The sequence below is a fragment of the Aulonocara stuartgranti genome, assembly GCF_965226115.1.
Source record: "Aulonocara stuartgranti genome assembly, chromosome: 7".
In the NCBI taxonomy this organism is placed as follows: Eukaryota; Metazoa; Chordata; class Actinopteri; order Cichliformes; family Cichlidae; genus Aulonocara; species Aulonocara stuartgranti.
Window position 1 is genome coordinate 15052525 of NC_138945.1, and position 20255 is coordinate 15072779.

General features: G+C 43.8%; 1 protein-coding gene across 3 annotated transcripts in view; it reads right to left on the bottom strand.

Moving 5' to 3' along the window:
• Positions 1–15926, bottom strand: part of homer1 (homer scaffold protein 1) — a 28283-nt gene extending 12357 nt beyond the window's left edge. Inside the window, exons 1-3 of one of the 3 annotated variants that reach the window (XM_082541526.1) lie at positions 15356–15926; positions 2591–2747; positions 9–140 (exon numbers count right to left, since the gene is read on the bottom strand). In XM_082541526.1, the coding sequence (XP_082397652.1) occupies positions 9–140; positions 2591–2747; positions 15356–15423 (357 nt within the window). In that variant the 5' untranslated portion in view covers positions 15424–15926. The other 2 variants (XM_082541525.1, XM_082541524.1) reach the window with 2 other exon arrangements.
• Between the last annotated feature and the right edge of the window lie 4329 nt (positions 15927–20255).

Below are 20255 nucleotides of genomic sequence, written 5' to 3' on the forward strand. Positions count from 1 at the left end.
TTTCTCACCTTAACCAGGTGGCTCTCTGATGAGAAGCCGAGGCCGTAGACAGTGTTGGCTCGGCTGTCCGCCCACTGGCCAAACTTTTGCGATGTCTTGGTGAACGTCATGTTGGGGGTGATGGTGCTGTTTATAATGGCCTGTTGGGGACAAGTTGCACATGACAGAACGTCATAATCAAATGTACACATGAACAGCTTATTCAAGCCAAAGAGAGTTTAGAGCTAAAGAAAAGAAATCACTGTCAGCTCAAGGTCAGCATGCTTGCTTTTCTTGAGCTTTATGCAGTTGGAAATGACTCCATCAGACTGTCAAAACCTGATCGAAGTGCACAAGCCTGGTGGTCAGGGATGGCCGCACGCAGACCAAGAGAGTGACATGAGCCCACTACAGCAGGAGGGGTCCGGGGCAGTGTGGAGTGGCCTACCATCATGGGGCAGAAGCCATGTGTACCCTCCAATGTGTTGTGACCACTACTTTGTAAGTGCACATGAACAAACAGAGGAAAACAGGATGGACACTGAATTTAAAGAGCGGTTCTGTGAGGAGGTGCATGGGTATCTCCGTCTGTACATGTGGTCTTTAAAACAATATAAAAACAATAAAATTTGCACTAGTTCTTGGATGGAATCTGCCCAAGTAGTGGAGTAAGTAAGGCTGGATCATTCTAGACTGCTCATGGTTCATGGGAATTTTTAGATTTAAAAAAAGTAACTTTTATGAGTGCAGTTTTGTATTGATTTTTCTTTTTTTTTTTGACTCCTTCACCAAACACCCAAGATAAACCTCCAAAAAAAGTCTGACCTGGTAGAAAAAACTGCTGATTTACCAAATATATATGTATGTTTCTCATTAGTTATACACTTACAGTAACACATAACAGTGGTTTCTAAAAGTTAACAGAAGGGAAGAGCAGAAACAAACATTCATGGTTTTCAAAATAAGCATTTGAACACAGCGGGTAGGCAAATGTCAACAATTTGCAAGTGGCTGTTTTTAGCTTGTGATATCAATTTCATGAACCACTTGGGGGCAGCAGAAACTACTGACATAAAATCAACTTTTTAATTGATCTTGCAAACAGTTGCCCATTTACACAATCAGCAGCAGTGAGGGAGAAACATTATGAGTAATTATGACTGTGTTTGTTGAGCTGTTAAAAGCTCAGCAGCTAGCAGCTGGAGCAGGTTGCATGTCGGACAGTTTTTTTCCTGTTGTTGAAAACATCTGCCTGCTTTTGCTGCTGCTGAGTAAACCAAAATAGTCGTGGTTCAGGGGGTTGGGAAGCTCATCTTGTAACCGGAAGGTTGCCGGTTCGATCTTGGTCATTGTATCCTTGGGCAAGACACTTCACCTACCGCCTACTGGTGATGGCCAGAGGGGCCGATGGCGCGATATGGCAGCCTCGCTTCTGTCAGTCTGTCCCAGGGCAGCTGTGGCTACAACTGTAGCTTGCCTCCACCAGTGTGTGAACGTGAGAGTGAATGAATCGTGGAATTGTAAAGCACTTTGAGGGTCTCGAAAAGCGCTATATAAATGCAATTATTATTATTAAATGTGCAACCAAGAAGCCAAAAAATGGATGAACTCACTATAAAGTTTTGAAAACTCTTATTATTAACAAACAGGTTATAACCACTTTTTGTGTATTTCTAGGATCCATGGGTGTACTAACATGTCAAACATGTCAAAAGTTTGCTCCCTCTGGAACTTTGCAAGTAACACCAGTCATTGTGTGTCTCTGCTGAGAATCCTTCTTGTTGTCTGTATAATAATGTCCTCCAAGCACCAGCCCACCCGACTGCTGCTATTTCCAGCACAGCACAGCTAACTTGCTGGTTCAACAACAGCACTGCTAGTCACCCATAGAGACTCTTGCATAACTATGCTAACTCCACCCCTGCACCTATCTCAAGACTAAAATAATCACTGCCACATAGATATGACGGGCCTGAGTTCAACTTCACTGCTCTAGGAGAGAGGCCCGGCTGAGGCACAGCAGTCACAAAGAATATGCACTGATGGAAAACCAGTGTTTCCAATTATTTATATGAATATATTTATATACAATTAAAACTTCAATTCAATTCAGTTTTATTTACATAGCCTCAAATCACAACACCAATCGCCTTAAGGTGCCTTACACTGTAAGGTAAAGACATGAAAAGTTATACAGAGAAAGCCCCAATAATCAAATTGCCCTGTATCAGTAAGCACTTGGCAGTGAGAAGGAAAAACTCCCTTTCAACAGGATGAAACCTCCAGCAGAGCCGGGTTCAGGGAAGGCCATCTTCACTGACTGGTTGAGGGTGAGGGAGACGGGACAAAAGACACGCTGCGGAAGAGTGCTTTACTTCCACTTTGGTGAAATCCAAAAAATTATTCTTGGGTGGTGGAATGTGTGGTGGAAGAAAGCATTTCTACGATAAAAATACGTAATTGTTTGATAGCTGAACAAGTAATGTTACTATAGCAAAGCACGTAAAAGAAGTTCGATGAAATCAAAAGGATGTAGATAAACATGTAAACATAGGTTAAAACTGCAATCCTGTACCAGGTCGGGTTAAGAACTGGCTTTACTTGTACACACCTTGGATCCATCCAGACTGATGATTCGATATACATTCCTGGTGCTATCGAAGAAGTACGACACTGTGACGGCATGTTTACTCGTGGGAACCCAGTTCTTCTTGGTGTTCGGGTCTATCTGGAAGACGTGGGCCCGCGTACTGAAGATGGGCTGCTCTCTGCACAGAGAGAGGAAGAAACAGATGAGGATGTTTAAAAGTTTCAGATTAGGATGGCTTAAAGATGTGAACGATTCAATTAAACAGTAGTTTGGAAGAGGAAAAACAAGAGAAATACAGTCCGGATCAAAAGTTTAAGACCACTTGAAAAATGGCAAAAAAAATCATATTTTGCATGTTTAGATTGTAACAAGGTTCCAAGTAGAACTTCAACATGCAACAAGAAGAAATGGGACTGACACAAACATTTTTTGAGCATGCAATTTATTGAAAACAACGCTTAAACTGAAAAAACTGATCAAAGGTTTAGGACCACACCTCCAAAATAAACCTGTAAACTCCCACAAAACAGAAATCACAGTTCCAAACATGAACTCAGTAATGAGTAGCTCCACCTTTATTGTTGATCACTCAAAATTCGTTGTGGCGTGCTTGATGCAAGCGTTTCCATGATGTGAGTGGGAACATTTCTCCAAGTGGTGAAGACGGCTGCACGAAGGGCATCTACTGCGTGGAACTGTTGTCCATTTTTGTAAATGCCCCTTGCCATCCATCCCCAAAGGTTCTCACTTGGATTTGCATCAGGGGAACATGTAGGATGATCCAAAAGAGTGATGTTATTCTCCTGGAAGAAGTCTCTTGACCTGCAGGCATTGTGTACTGTTGAAAAACCCAAGTCATTACCACACAGGCGAGGGCCCTCAGTCATGAGGGACACTCTTTGCAACATCTGGACATAGCCAGCGGCCGTTCGACGCTCCTGCACCTCCTGAAGCTCCATGGTTCCGTTGAAGGAAAAAGCACCCCAGAACATTATGGTGCCCCCTCCACTGTGGTGCATAGAAAACATCTCAGGTTGGATCTGTTTGTCATGTCAGTAACGTTGGAAACCATCAGGACCATCAAGGTCAAATATTTTCCTCATCAGAGAACAGAACTTTCTTCTGCCTTTCAATGTCCCATGTTTGGTACTCTGAAAGTGCAAAGTCCAAGCGGTCAGTTCTGCAGCGTTCAAGGAGATGAGGCCTTTGAAGACATTTTTTGTTTTTGAAGCCTTCCAGTCTCAGAAGCTGTCTGATGGTTATGGGCCTGCAGTCAGCACCAGTAATGGCCTTAATTTAGGTCGAGGATCGTCCAGTGTCTTGATGGACCGTCAATTGGATCCCCCAGCTCAGTACTGGTGAAATTTTGGGGGGTTTTTCCACTTGACTTTTTTGTTTCATAACCCTCAGGATCATTAAAGAAATTTCAAATAACTGTCTTACTGCGTCCCACCTCATCAGCGATGGCGCACTGCAAGAGATCCTGCTTTTGCAGTTCAACAACCCGACCACATTCAAAAAGGGAAAGTTGCAAAACATGCAAAATTTTTTTTTTTGCCATGTTTCACGTGGTCTTAAACTTTTGATCGGGTTTGTATTTGGTCCTTAAAAAGTGTCAAAAATCCTAGTTTACTTTTCTCCCAAAGTGCCCTAGATCAGGAAAAAACAGTCAGACAGCAATGAAAAATATCTGAGACCAACACTGGTTGTGTACTGGTTGTGTACTTCTGTTCACTGACTGAAAGGAGTCCCTCCTGAATGATGGAGCTCTTCACTCTGCCTCTATCGGAGAGCACACAGACCCTTTGGAGGAAGCTAATTTCTGACAACTCATTCTTTCAGTCGCTTCCCAAAAGGTCACAGCCTAATACTGCACAAACCATCATTTAAAAAAAGGTGGTATAAAGCTGAAAGCAGACCTCCTTTGTCCACTGTGATAATGAGCTTTCATCCGTTATCCCCTAATATTCAGAGCAAACAGCAGCACAACAAAGACAAAAGAACAAAAAAAGACTTTTAAATATGTTGGCTTCTCTGCTCACCTGGTGTATTAGTCAGAAAACACTGTCCATGTGGGAGAAAGACTGCGAACAGATTTTTTTTTTTTAAGCTATCTGATTACAGAATATTTACTATGAATATTATTAATAAAGAGGTGGTTTTACCTCCATGGACCAACTGGCAGGACATCAATTTTGACTTTTTATCCCCTGCTGCTTGTGTCATATCACAGGTCTTGGTGTAATTTCTTTATTTCATTCGGAACTGTTTACGAGCAGTAGCAGGAAATCCCATATTTGTCTCCATTACTATGGACTGCTCATCCGGATAAAAGGTTAATCCACATGTGGAGAACAGGCCCCTGTGTGTTCACAAGTTAATGTGACCCCATTCAAAAGCGGCATAAATGTCAGTTCCAAATTGTATCCGTCTACAGAGACATTTTGTAATCATCTGGTAGATACTGAGATATCTCACGGGATAATCCTAAACAATGATTTTTAAACAATGTTTTTCTCTAGTGGTCCACCCAGCTGTAGTGACTAAAGTGGTGCACCAACCTACCAGCACTGCCAAAGCTAAAGCATACATGTAAACGGAAATATCCAACTCTGTCCTGTACTGCCACGGAAAGGAAGTCTCAAACAACATAATGAATCAGAAGACGCCATTTCTCATCCCCGCACATCCATAATTCACAGACCTACTCTGTTGTTGAACTAGCAGATGCTGAACAATGGACGAAGAAAAAAAGCCAGCAGCCATTCACACTGAGAGCAAGTGCGTAAGTGTGTCTACCGGCAAAGGTGAACATAATACAACTTATGCAATCAGCCACAATGTAGGGATTTAGATTACATTAATGTAACTGGAACAGTGGAATGCATGGGCATTTGACTGTGATATCAGTTGCATTATATATCAAGATAATCTGACACAGACCCAAACTGATGTAGACAAAATCATTAAGACATCTGCCAGTACAAAAATGTTCTAGAAAGCACATAAAAATGAAAGACCTTCAAAGATTTTGTAAAAATTAATAAAAAATAACAAATGTGGAAACGTTGAAAGCCATAATGCAGCATCCTTCATGTCATATTTCAGTCAAAGTCTGTGTGCCAAATCCTGCCCTTTGCAAAATTTAGTCCAGCTTAGATTTAACACTTTAATTAATCTGTGGTCTGCACAGCAATATGTGCTTATCCACACACCAACCCAGACAAGCCATAGCTAGCAAGACTTTTAGGCTTGCTTGACTAAATGGAGATTTGGATGACTGGTTGAGGCCTTGGACCTAAGATGTACACAGAAGATTAGGTGCAGCATGCATTTCACATTAGATAAATGCAGGTCCTTTAACTGCATGTATCTAGCCTCCGAGGCAGTTCTCTTTTAAATTAAGCTTGACACCCCCTTTTAAGATGTATCATTACGAGGTATACTTCACTTTTGCACTTTGCACATAACATCAAAATGTGAACAGCATTTCAAGTAAAGACTTAGTAGAAATTATAGAAGAGAAAAATGTTTTTCTTCTGTACAAATGAAACATGTTTTAGTCTCAGGGACCAGAAAATGATTTGTGCAGTCAACCACTATAACTGCGCTTGACTGTGGAGGCATCTTTTATTGTCCTTCTGAAACCTACTGTCTCTTTTTGAGTGTGTCGTTGATAAAAAATCAGACTGGAATTAAGCTTTGTTTTTTTTAAGCAGCAAAAGAAGCAGAGACAAGTTAATTCTTCTTAAATAATAGAGGTAAACAATACAGCGGAGTATACACAGAAACCAAAAAACGCACATCTCTACATGACCAGGATGATCGGACGACCTCAGGACCCATCGGCAGCAAAGCTCTACAGCAAGCAAAAGCTGGTGATGCTGCTGAGCAACTTGTCGGAGATAGAAGGGATTAGACTTGTTAGAAAAACAGGCTTATCATTGGACTATCACGATCATGTGGGTCCAGATACTGAAGGAATCTTGGTATGCTTCCATATCCGTTCGTTAGGTGCAGATGTGGAGCTGATTGCTGCTGTTTGGCTGTCACTTTCATTTTAAGTGCCTCTTTCACACCAGCAGCACCCATCGCAGCCACAGCTCCACCTGACAAGCCAGAGTGACTTCTGACAGGAAAACTGACATGGTGTTATATTTTTGTTACTTTTTATGTGCAAGTGTGTGCAGGCTGGTCCTAACCAGCGGGGTGCACACTGAGATGAGGTGAACAAGTGAAGCCAAAGGTGACCTGGAAGCACCTGTGCCAACATACAGAGATCAGCAGATACTGGATGACTTCCAAACATTGCTATGGATGAAAAGCTCCCAGGGTCTTGGATTAAAAACAAGCTTTGACTGTTCTGGTTGCAACTGGTCACAGTGATGAAGGAAATCCACAGGAAATAAAGAGCAGATATATTTAGAATATTTAAGGGACAGACATAAAGATGGAGACTGTACTCAACCTTGCAAAAATAACAAAAACATTTAATGTGAAAGCACAATTCCAGACTTTTATCTAGAAATACAATCTCAGCTTTTCTTAAAATAGATTTTCAACTCCAATCTGAAAATTATGACTGTTCTCAAAATGATCAACAGCTGGGACACTACGCGCAGACCAACTAATGCTGCTACAGCTAACAAAAGGTAAAGCTGACAGTGACATCTATAAATGCTTTGGTTACTGTATCTGAAACAGATAGTGTCATATCAACATGCAAAATGGGTATTACTTCCAGCGCGTACTGGATTAAGTCAGGGTTGACAGAGATCGACTTTCACGCTCTGGGCTACCAGACGAAAACAGACATGGTCCTGAGAGGACTGCAGCTTCAGTCTAGTTACAATTAGTCAAAAAGCTGCTCAAGTTAGACAACAGATCTAAATGCAGCTAGTAACTCTGTGTGTAGCTCAGTACTATAACAAGCTCTTTATTTCAACATGACTCCTTTAATGCAGTTCTGGTTCTGAGATGTCTATCTGCCAGGCTTTTAGGGAAAGTAGATATGATTCCTTGTCTGGCAGCTAAGTGTTCCATGACTCCTCTGAGCCCAGCTATTGTTCCCATCTCTGGGAATATCCTGTCACATCTCACTGTGTTAATTAAGATAGCAGAGCAGAGGCTTATTTAAACACTGACACAGTTAATGATGTAACGATGTGTACATGGGAGTCACACCGGCTTCATCAGCTCATGCAAGCTGGAAGTAAAGAACCATATAAATACACTAAAGGACATAAACTCATTAGAAGCGCTTACTGGATGAAAGTAAAGCTCTAGGAGAGACTGAATGCAACAGCACTCTTTGCTTTGGAGGTTACGTGCGAGTCAGAGTTCACAATAAAGACTTCCTCTGACATGATTTGGTTACAGCAGCTCTAACCTGATATCTACCAGGAGATGTTATCAATGAGATATTATGCAAAACAAGCAAGGTTTCGGACAAGATAATTAGAACAGCACAAACTGGCTCATGAATTTTTTTAACTATTGTGAGCTGTTTTTTAAAGCTGTGTCAAGGCAAGCCAATTAAGCTAACATCACCTCTGACTGACTTTCTAATGTTTCAACTGGTGATGCAATATTTGGTTTGGCTATTGCGCCGATCCTGACTCAAAAACCTAGATCAGATGCTCCTGACAGATCAATTTAGTTTCATGTTGTTTGCAGCAAACTGGTGCACAGCTAATATACCAAGGAGGAAGGCAATGTGATTGTAAAGACAAGTGCAAATAAATAAGACAAATAAAACGGATCAAGCTGGATCAGTGCATCCCTAGTTTCATATAACAACAATAATCTGTGTAACAAAAAAGAAAATATTCACAAATATTTGCAGCTGCACTTCAAGCAATAGCACTGTGGCTGCCAACACAGATAATGTTTAGTACCAGCAGGATGCTAATTACACACTTTCAAAATAATTCACTGGTGATAAACTGTATCAGTGACATTCCCCTGTATTAAACTAAAATACAGAAAGATATCCTGAAACTATCTGCTGCATGTAATACATGCAGCAGATGGACTCTGTTAATCTAACTTGTAAGTAGCTACTCAGTTGAATGAATTGAGTAATCTGACAAATGTTATCCCATTTCTTTTAATGATTTTAAGGCAAATATATAGTCAAGTGGTTTTAAAATAGTTCTATAAGCCAATAGAAAAATGTGTAAGGTAACTATTGGAACTAGAGCACATAAAGGTATTATTCAGTTCAATCTCAACTCTTTTGTGCTTGGTTTTAAAGCCATAGTGTAAAGACTCTCACCGCTAGATCAAATGAATTCTGTTTTTTTAACTCTTCCCAATTTAAGCACATAATCCTAGCTAATGTGGCTGCTGTAAAACAAACACATAAAAAAGAAAGGTAAAGCTATTCAGACTGAAAATGAATTGAATGCAAAGCTAAAATGAATTTAAAAGCCATATATAATCAACGTTTGATTAATTCTTAAACAAGAATAAAAGGCATTGCTGGTCACTGTGTCAATGTCTCAATTAGCTGTGGCTTTTCAGGGGCTTGAAGTGGGTGCAGGTCATTAGTCTGACAGTGTGGCCTAGATCAAACTCTGCCCCGGTGCAGTGTGTCTCCATGAGAGCGTGGCGATTGTTAGCCCATAATCCCTTTTCACAATGAAACCTAGCGTTCGAGTCTCAATGACATGTACTTGCACGTGAATCTGAGTGCAGATGTCGTCAGATCAGCAGAAACATTCACAGCAGCAGAAGACACACACGAGCGCTGGTGTTTTCAATGGTGGCAAACAAAGATGTGGACTGTTTGTGACCGAAACAATGCTCAGATTAGTTTCCAATGACAAAGACTCTATTAGGACATGTCACAGTCACTCAGGACACTGAGGTTTGTTGATACCTGCCACATTTAATGACGTCTGGGGACTGATGCGAAACAATTTCCTTAATCGGTCACATATTTGGGATGCAACTAACGTTAACTTGAAGTGTCAACTAATCTGATTAATCTTAATAACTTCACCACTTCATCTGGCTATAAATAAAGTATCTATGAATATAACAAACAAACAGAACTATTCACATCTAAGAGCTTAAATCCAGCAAACTTCATTTTTGCTTGCCAATTGTTTTTGCACTAATACATAGTATGTGTAATTTAGTTTACAGCAAAAATAGTGCAAAAGAGTCATTATTAAAAAAAACATTTAAATTTTGTATATTTTCATGCAACCATTTATATATTAGCATCTCATTAATCCAGTCTGGCTTAAAATAATTATCAGAAAATGCTTGGAATCCACTACAGATGGGTGAAGTTTTTATGAGCAGCCAGTCAAATGAGTGCACATGCATGCTCTGTGTGTTTGTGTGTCTGTGTGCACGTGCGTAAGAAGGAAAAGTCCACAAGAATCAGCTGTGCAAAAAGAATATTTAATCTTCTGTTTGGGATTATTTGGGTTTTAAAACTGATAAAACTGGCAAGAAACTAAACAAAGCAATCGGATGCAGAGCGCCTTCGCCCGCAGCCAGGAAATGAATGAACAGGTGGGGATAACAGACGGTAGTAAATGAACAGGGTGCACAACCACACATTCAGTTTTAGGTCTAGTTTTTTCATTTTCTTCATGAATTGACGTTGTTTTTTAAGTACTAATCCATTAGATGGAGACTTCTTTACATTTACTCTCTGCCATGGTTTGTGAAGAAAAAAATAGTGCTGCTAAAGTGTGCATAACATGGCCAGCTCCTATTAGTGCTTATGTTTTACCGATATAGTATCTACCATGGTAGTTTTATTTTCTTTTTTACAGTCAACAGACTATTAAATAAGAAAATTAATCCCATTCCCGTCAAAAACAACAACTATCACTAATTCGGGTAATCACAAACTACCCAATCCTAACAACCCAAACAAAGGTGTTGGCTGATGTTTGGTTTGCTAGCTGATATCAGCCTATCAGCACATTGGGCCTCGATCACACAGCACTAGAGTCTGATCTGCGACTACTTGCCGTCCTCTGGTCAAAAGGCGGGAAAAAATGCGTATTTCCTAACTGATTGGTTTATATTTGGCTGCTGCTATATAAAATCGGTTGCAAAGAGGACTCTGGACGAAGGCCCTCTTTGTAATTGCATTGGTCATTAGCAGATTGCTGTGGTTGCTCATAGCAAGCATTGAAGTCTTGACTTATCTGCTAACACTCTCTCAGCTTTCGTGAAACATGAAAAAACAAACTGGAGGTTTGTCTTCGGAGTAAAAGTTGTGCCTCACAGGTCACAGATATAAGAGATGTATACAGTGGAAAAATTATTTGATCCCCCGCTGAACTTTGAAATGTCTTTTATTTTTATTAAGTCTCGAATTTTATGTTAGATTCATTTATTTCTTCTTTATAAATCGTAAATCATTTTTTACCTATCCTGTCTATACTATATATGAAGGACTATATCAAGAAGAATATTGAAAACAAATCTGACTACAAGCCAAAACTCCACTGAGTGAAAGCAATGACAGCTGCAGCCCATGTTTGCTATGCATAGGAATAATAACTCCGCATTACTAACTTAGCTGTTACGTTGTCATGGCAACTGCCCATGTGGTCATGAGCTGTGAACATCCTCCAACTCCGTCGCTCCCTCTCCTTCCTACACGCTCTCTCGCCCAATCCGATCGCAGCATCCCTGTGGGTTAGCCCACTCGCAGAGGGAGGCAGCAGGAGCCTGGCAAGGCGAAGCCTCCAGTCCCAAACGCCCATATGCCGCTCACAGACCTCTAGTCTTTCAGCAGCCGACAAAAGAGAAAGAGCAAGCGTGGGACACTCGGCTCGCCTGACACTTTCAAACTATTTCTCATGACAATAACGAAGTCCTGTGTTTTTTCCACTGATGCTCTCTTTGTCTGAATGTAAGAAGTTCAGAAAGTCCAAGCCCTTCTGTAACAACTCTTCTTTGACACTGAAAATAACACAAGCTCATAGAGGAAGTGAAAGAAGTTATGAAAGACTGGCTTGTCTTGAGGAAACCCAACTGAAATCACAAAACAGCAGCTGAGAACATGTCAATTTATATACAAAAACATTTCATTAATCAGCCACAGCTCACAGCGCCAGCTTAAGACCCATAATATTCTGACCTATAATAATATTTAAAAAGATTCAGACACCCATTTGCTTTCACTTTAAAAAAAAATTAGGAATAAATGTGAAAAATAAACATTAAATTTTGCCTATTTCTTGTTGCTTATCTTCTGGTAAATACACCAACAGAGCCATCTACATAAAAAATTAGCAAATATCAGCCGATTTATTGCTGTAGCTCTGCATACGACGTCTTGTTTTTCCCCAGACACACTAATCTTCCCATAAACTTGTCAAATATTCCTATCCGAAAAAGCGCTTTTTAACAAATTGCTCAAATAAATCACTTTGATGGTTAATTGCTCATCAAAACACGTGCCTGTCTACTGAACTGTCATTTTAGTTCTACCTGAAAATAGCAGTGACTTTACACAGGAATGGGACAGATGGATGCAGGCACAAAGGTGCACCCAAAAGGCTCCAGCTGTTATCAGCACGAAGGCTTAAAAATATCAACATACAGGGAGTGCAGAATTATTAGGCAAATGAGTATTTTGTCCACATCATCCTCTTCATGCATGTTGTCCTACTCCAAGCTGTATAGGCTCGAAAGCCTACTACCAATTAAGCATATTAGGTGATGTGCATCTCTGTAATGAGAAGGGGTGTGGTCTAATGACATCAACACCCTATATCAGGTGTGCATAATTATTAGGCAACTTCCTTTCCTTTGGCAAAATGGGTCAAAAGAAGGACTTTACAGGCTCAGAAAAGTCAAAAATAGTGAGATATCTTGCAGAGGGATGCAGCAGTCTCAAAACTGCAAAGCTTCTGAAGCGTGATCATCGAACAATCAAGCGTTTCATTCAAAATAGTCAACAGGGTCGCAAGAAGCGTGTGGAAAAACCAAGGCGCAAAATAACTGCCCATGAACTGAGAAAAGTCAAGCGTGCAGCTGCCAAGATGCCACTTGCCACCAGTTTGGCCATATTTCAGAGCTGCAACATCACTGGAGTGCCCAAAAGCACAAGGTGTGCAATACTCAGAGACATGGCCAAGGTAAGAAAGGCTGAAAGACGACCACCACTGAACTAGACACACAAGCTGAAACGTCAAGACTGGGCCAAGAAATATCTCAAGACTGATTTTTCTAAGGTTTTATGGACTGATGACATGAGAGTGAGTCTTGATGGGCCAGATGGATGGGCCCGTGGCTGGATTGGTAAAGGGCAGAGAGCTCCAGTCCGACTCAGACGCCAGCAAGGTGGAGGTGGAGTACTGGTTTGGGCTGGTATCATCAAAGATGAGCTTGTGGGGCCTTTTCGGGTTGAGGATGGAGTCAAGCTCAACTCCCAGCCCTACTGCCAGTTTCTGGAAGACACCTTCTTCAAGCAGTGGTACAGGAAGAAGTCTGCATCCTTCAAGAAAAACATGATTTTCATGCAGGACAATGCTCCATCACACGCGTCCAAGTACTCCACAGCGTGGCTGGCAAGAAAGGGTATAAAAGAAGAAAAACTAATGACAGGGCCTCCTTGTTCACCTGATCTGAACCCCATTGAGAACCTGTGGTCCATCATCAAATGTGAGATTTACAAGGAGGGAAAACAGTACACCTCTCTGAACAGTGTCTGGGAGGCTGTGGTTGCTGCTGCACGCAATGTTGATGGTGAACAGATCAAAACACTGACAGAATCCATGGATGGCAGGCTTTTGAGTGTCCTTGCAAAGAAAGGTGGCTATATTGGTCGCTGATTTGTTTTTGTTTTGTTTTTGAATGTCAGAAATGTATATTTGTGAATGTGGAGATGTTATATTGGTGTCACTGGTAAAAATAAATAATTGAAATGGGTATATATTTGTTTTTTGTTAAGTTGCCTAATAATTATGCACAGTAATAGTCACCTGCACACACAGATATCCCCCTAAAATAGCTAAAACTAAAAACAAACTAAAAACTACTTCCAAAAACATTCAGCTTTGGGTTTGGGTTCATTGAGAACATGGTTGTTGTTCAATAATAAAATTATTCCTCAAAAATACAACTTGCCTAATAATTCTGCACTCCCTGTATGTAATTTTTTTTTAAATTTAAAAGCATTCAATTGGCATACATCAAAGAGGTTACCCGCATAAGGATAAAATACATGAATTGCACAGACTTCTACAATATCACAGACTCATTGTAATAACAGTATGGGAATAACTGTCTGAAGCTGCGCACCCATTTTTAAGCCAGTAAAAATAAAAACTTTGTAATTGTCATTTTAGGGATTTTATTGTGTTGTTGCTGGATGTACTATGCTTGCTGTTGTTTACTACAAAGTCCTAACTGAATTCCAGTGGTAGGGGTGTGTCACTGCTGCAACTTCAGATATGTTTCCGTTTCCACTGAAAAAACAAAAACATGCCAGTGACATTTGAACTGATCAACAACTGCACAAAGAGGACAGGAACAGGGAGAATTGCTAATTGAGACAGTGTAAACACATACTGTAGGACATACTCTCTTTTGACCGACTCAGAAATTGATTGTTGACTGGATTACAACCACTGGCCTTGAGAATTACAGAGGATGAGGAGGCAAGCCATTCACCAATCCCCTTCTCCTCCTTCCCAACTACAATATGACAACAAACCAATCACATTCTACATCATCTGGAGTGGGAACTAGGTCGCTTTTGATCAGGAGAATCACCACACATCTGCAGGCTCGGCCACATGTGAGCACCACAATGGAGCTGTGGTGATGGAGCCCCCCCCTTCCACATTTACTCATGGCAAAACATTAAATATGCTCTCCCTATCATCAGTAGCTTACTTCATCGCAGCCTCATCCTTATTGGCTTCTGTAAGCTGAAATGTCAGCGTATGGAGGCTTTAGGTGCACATAATGATGGGATAGTGGTTTACAGTAATTTTTTTCTATGTAAGAGGACAAGGGGGGTTAGCTAGCAGACTGGCAGCTGTGGGTGTTGAAATCTGCAACAACAAAGTGTGCCACACTCATGACATGGGGAGTGAGAAATACAACTTCCACTGAACCACCACTTTACATACCCCATTATAGCTGGATTCTGGTCTCTAAGTTGAGTCGAAAATGATCCTCTCAGCGGTCTCCTGAGAGCTGTGCGGACAGGCTAGCTGCAGCTTTGTTTTTGTTTTGTTTTTATCCGCTCTCCCTCTCAATTGAAAGCCGCTCTCTGCTTGTTTGTGTGAGCTCACAGCCCGGCGAAGCCCCACTCTCACTGTTCTCAGTCCGACATGGCTCGGCGTGTTGTTGTGCCCTCTGGGTGCATCATATTTTTGGCATAGGTGGTGGTTTCATCCGTGCGAACGTGTCGGTGCACGCATGATGACTGACAACACGCGCGCGCGCTGCTCTGGCTCTAGTAGCCGCCGCCGTTAGCTAAAAAACCCCACAACCAAACTCCACAGTAATGCAGGATTATGGAGCTCAACTCGGGCTATTAAAAAAAGAAGGAGAAAAAAACTGACAGCAGACGGATGGTGTGATTTATAACCACATTAGACTCGAAGGGATCGTGTTGCGCTTTTAAATTCAGAGTGAAATTATCGAAGGGGAAAAAATGTTAACGTGTTTTAGCAAATAAAACTGCCTATAGTCTCTAAATGTGACGTTAGCTGGCTATAAATGCTCCGTTGGCTGGTGTATAATCTGAATAGGGATGGCAGACGTTGGGATAAAAAAATTAACATTCACCCCTCAATTCCGACACTCATAAATCCCTCTTTAAGTCGCTGGCTCTTGATTGAAGTCCTCTGTGCCATTAAAATCCTCAAATCGGAGAAATATTAAAGAGTTTTACCGCCGCAAGTGAGACATTTAACGCCGCTCTGTGGTGACAGACATCTTCTTTCCAGACGGGGCTTCATCTCCGCTGCTTTTGGAGAGAACACAAAAAAGCCCTTGGAGTACACTCCGGGTTTTATCATCACGTCCTGCCCTCCTCCAAGAGGAAAAAAAAAATCAAAACAGCTTCACCGACGTCGATGTTCGCCACAAAATTTTCCTTCATTCACAAACGAGCAGATTTCTCCGTCTTGTTTTGTTTGCGTTGTTTCGCGTAAACTGGATCTGAGATGGTGGGAGAATAGGACTGATGCTCCTTCAGCTGCTGGTTCATCCTCTCTCATCATCAGCCCGTCTGCCCTCTGTTAGCCCCTCATCTCATTCATCAGCTCCGCTCCATCCGCCGCCTCTGCTCAGAGGGAAGCATTAACCAACGACGTCATCACGCTACGTTAACGCCTGCAGTTTTGACGTTATTGGCAGTATGTATGTCCTCACATCCGGTAGAGGGTAAAATAAACTGACGTAAATAAAAGAGGACAATAACGCAATGGTACTCAGAACATCTGAGTATTATTATATTATATCAGTAACAATAAAGAAAATATATTTTTGTATAATAAACACATTTTTTGTACTTTGATCAGATTTTAGGCACAAAGTCATTATTAGGCATTTAAATCTCACTAAATCCATTTGGGTTTCAACCCTGTCACAGACAAAATTATCATATGATCATTGTGATCATGATTTGAAATCATGCTGAAGTTCAGTTCAGTTTTATTTATATAGCACCAAATCCCAATTACAGTTGTCTCAAGTCCTTTATATTGTAAGGTAAAGACCTTAAAATAATACAGAGGAAATAGCGAAAACCCCAAGAATCATGATAAGTAGTAGTAAATTCTGGTGAGTATGTAATGATGAAATGTCCCATGGCTAAAGATCACTTATGAAACACGTAATTTTCACTCAAAAATACTCTGTTTCATTGCCAGAGCATGCCAAGAGAACTTTCATTAACATCGGTAATAGGGGCTTAACTTTGCATTATGGGGGTTGAAAATGGTGATGGGGTTGAAGGCACAATCAGCATTTCAGTATGATATGCATTCATGACATTAATTGTCACGGTCCGCTGTGACGGACCGAGTGGAGAATGCGTGTAATGGACCCAGGTGCGTACACAAGTGAGCAGACGGGAGTGAGTTTTAACAAAAGGCGAGCCTTTAATATGGCTGAAAACAAGGTGTGCAAATACAGCAGGGATGGCGTGGCTAAACAAAAACCTAAACTGAGAACAAACTATGGTGAGGCTATGGCTTGGAAGACAACAGACCAGGCATGGAAACACGGAGGGGGGGGGAACACAGACGACGCGACACAGACTGTACGAAACACAGAGACTAAATACACATGAGGGATGATCAGGGGAAGTGGATGCACACGGGGAACACAGGTGACACTGATAATCATAACAAGACACGGCACGAGTGAACGTAACACTGATGGGAGATGGGCAAAGTAAAGCAGGAAGTACACAGAGGTTCAAACAGGAGGAGAGAGAGCACGGGGAGAACGCAGACATAACGGGCTGGGGAAAACATAGAATAAAACACAAAGAGAGACGAGGGCTCATAAATACACAGAGGGGCACACAGGGGGTAAGAGTCACGAAGGGAAAACACATAAGGAACAACGTAACAGATCAACCCAGGAAGCATGGCCTAAATAAAGAACAAAATACAAAAATACATGAAAACTAAGAATACTGGGCCCACATGGCCCAGGACCATGACACCACCCCCCCCTAAAGGGCTGGCTCCCGACAGCCCAAACCCGAGAAACAAAACACAAGCAAAACAGAAAACACCCCACCCAGGGCGGGAGGCGGGGGACCAGGACGGAGGGAACAAAACGAACCAAAAACAAGGAGCACGAGAACAAAACTGAGTCCACAAATACACAAAAGAGTCCAGAACAGGAAGGCGAATGTCCAAAGAGGCCCGAAGGCCAACCCGAGAGGCGACAACACAAAAGTCCAGTCCAACCGTTCCGGAGGCCGGCCACGGGAAAGGTGGCCACGGTGACAGAACAGATCCGGAGGCCGGCCGCGCGGAAGGCAGCGGCGGCGGCGAAGGCGGAGCAGTTCAGGGGGCCGGCAGTGCGCAAGGCAGCGGCGGCGGCGAAGGCGGAGCAGTTCAGGGGGCCGGCAGTGCGCAAGGCAGCGGCGGCGGTGAAGGCGGAGCAGTTCAGGGGGCCGGCAGTGCGCAAGGCAGCGGCGGCGGCGACGGCGGAGCAGTTCAGGGGGCCGGCAGTGCGCAAGGCAGCGGCGGCTCTCCAGTGTCAGGCGTACTGGCCGAGGCCCGGTGGGCACAGGACCGGCCGAGGCCCGGTGGGCACAGGACCAGTCGAGGCGGGACCAGTCAAGGCGGGACCAGACGAAGCACAGGCTGAGGCGGGACCAGACGAAGCACAGGCTGAGGCTGGGCCAGGCGAAGCACAGGCTGGAGCTGCAGCAGGCGAAGCACAGGCTGGAGCTGCAGCAGGCGAAGCACAGGCTGAAGCTGCAGCAGGCGAAGCACAGGCTGGAGCTGCAGCAGGCGAAGCAGAGGCGGAGGCTGGACCAGGCGTGGCAGAAGCAGGAGCTGGTGCTGAGGCTGGACCAGGCGTAGCAGAAGCAGAAGGTGGCTGGATGGGCGGCTCGGGCCCTCCAGCGGAGACAGGCGGCCGGACGGGCCCCTCGGACCCTCCAGTTGACGAGGCATGAAGCTGGTGCGGTTCTCCTGAACCCCCAGCTGACGTGGAAGGAAGCCGAACGGGCTCCTCAGGCCCTCCGGCTGACGTGGAAGGAGGCCGGACGGGCTCCTCGGGCCCTCCGGCTGACGTGGAAGGAGGCCGGACGGGCTCCTCGGGCCCTCCAGCTGACATGGCTTGAGGCTGGACGGGCTCCTCGGGCCCTCCAGCTGACATGGCTTGAGGCTGGACGGGCTCCTCGGGCCCTCCAGCTGACATGGCTTGAGGCTGGACGGGCTCCTCGGGCCCTCCAGCTGACATGGCTCGAGGCTGGACGGGCTCCTCGGGCCCTCCAGCTGAAATGGCTTGAGGCTGGACGGGCTCCTCGGGCCCTCCAGCTGGAAGAGACGGCTGAAGCAGAAGGCAGTCTGAGGCGGAGAGAAAGCTCACGCCATTCCTAGCAGGCTGAGAAGCAACCTGTACAGCAGACGTGGCATGAGGCTGAACGGGCTCCTCGGGCCCTCCAGCTGGAAGAGACGGCTGAAGCAGAAGGCAGTCTGAGGCGGAGAGAAAGCTCACGCCATTCCTAGCAGGCTGAGAAGCAACCTGTACAGCAGACGTGTGGTCCCCTTTCGCCGTCTCCTGAACCTGGGCTTCATGTGGCGCGACTGTGAGAGCAACGCTAGAAAAAATCCTGGATCCTACAGAGTCAGGAATATGGTTTGTGATTTCATTGTGCGCTTCATCAAAACTGTTACACACAATCCTTTCATTATCACAACCCGACTCTGACTGGCCCTTAGTCTTAACCAGAGGTAGGTCGGCCACAGCATGGATGTTTATGAAATCATGGTTAATGGTGGAGCGGTCTTTGGTACCAGTTTCTTCGTAACTGGGCCCACAAAAGGGTAGCCCAGTACACTCCACTATGACAGGCTCATGAGATGAGAAAGCACAGTCACTTACCTCCGTTATAGGAGGAGTCTGGGACAGAACTAGGACGGGTGCGGACTGGACAGCTGCTGCCCCCTCCTCTCCAGAGACCTCAGCGCAGTACAGACAGTCCTTAGTCGCTCCCTGAGGAAAGCTAGGCAGTCTCTCCTCAGACTCGGTAACTTGTTCACATAACGTTTCAAACCCGGCATGAGGTGGCGTAGCATTTGTTAAATTGTCAGAGGTAACAGAAGTTACTTCTTGATCACCCGCACAACTAGGGCTGCCCGCTGATGGTTTCGACACATTAATTCGAAAGTCACATGACACAGAATACTTCGAGTCTGAACCTTTACTCCCAGCATCCGACATTATTTCAGAGAAATCCACCGACTGCAGGTTCACTGTGTGAGACTTAACGTCCTCATCACTAGTTAACTCAGTAAACCCCTCTGACGTGGTAGGAAGACATAACACAGAAGTACAATGGTTGGTGGCTGTAAACAATGGTGGGTTGGTTATTACAGCGTTGCACTTTACAGACGATCTGTCCTGTACTGCGCTAAAAGCCTGTGTAGAGCTGGGTGCTAGGTTAGTGCCGGCGGGCACAGACACCTCTTCATTAACGGCAACATTAGAACTGTTGCTCATAGTACCAGGGTTAAACAACTCAAGAACAATACAGTTATTGTTTGCATCAGCACAACATTTAGGTTCAGAAGTCATGACGCTGAGGACACAGTCATCTTTATTGCTGTTAAGATTGTTAACTGGTTCATGGATGCTGTAACCTGCCGAATCAGCCGGGTCACAGTCAGACAAGAAGTCTTTATTCACAGCAGCCCCTGAAACACTCTCCTTTGACTTAAGGTCTTTGGCTATGGGGCTAGATACAATGTCAGAAACTGAGGCAGTGGTACTCACGACTGGATGGCTGATGGAAGTCAAAGCCTCAGATGGCAATAACCGAGGGACCTCCTTGGGCTGAGGCTCAGAGCGCCGGCGGCGAGAGTGCCGCTTCCTTCTATCCGTGGAAGCGGGCGAGGTGAGCGGTGGAAGTCCCTGGCAGCTCCGGGGACCCCCAAGAGCCAGTCGAGTTCCCCGGAAAGAGCGCTCGTCATGATCAGGAGCGAGCCACGGC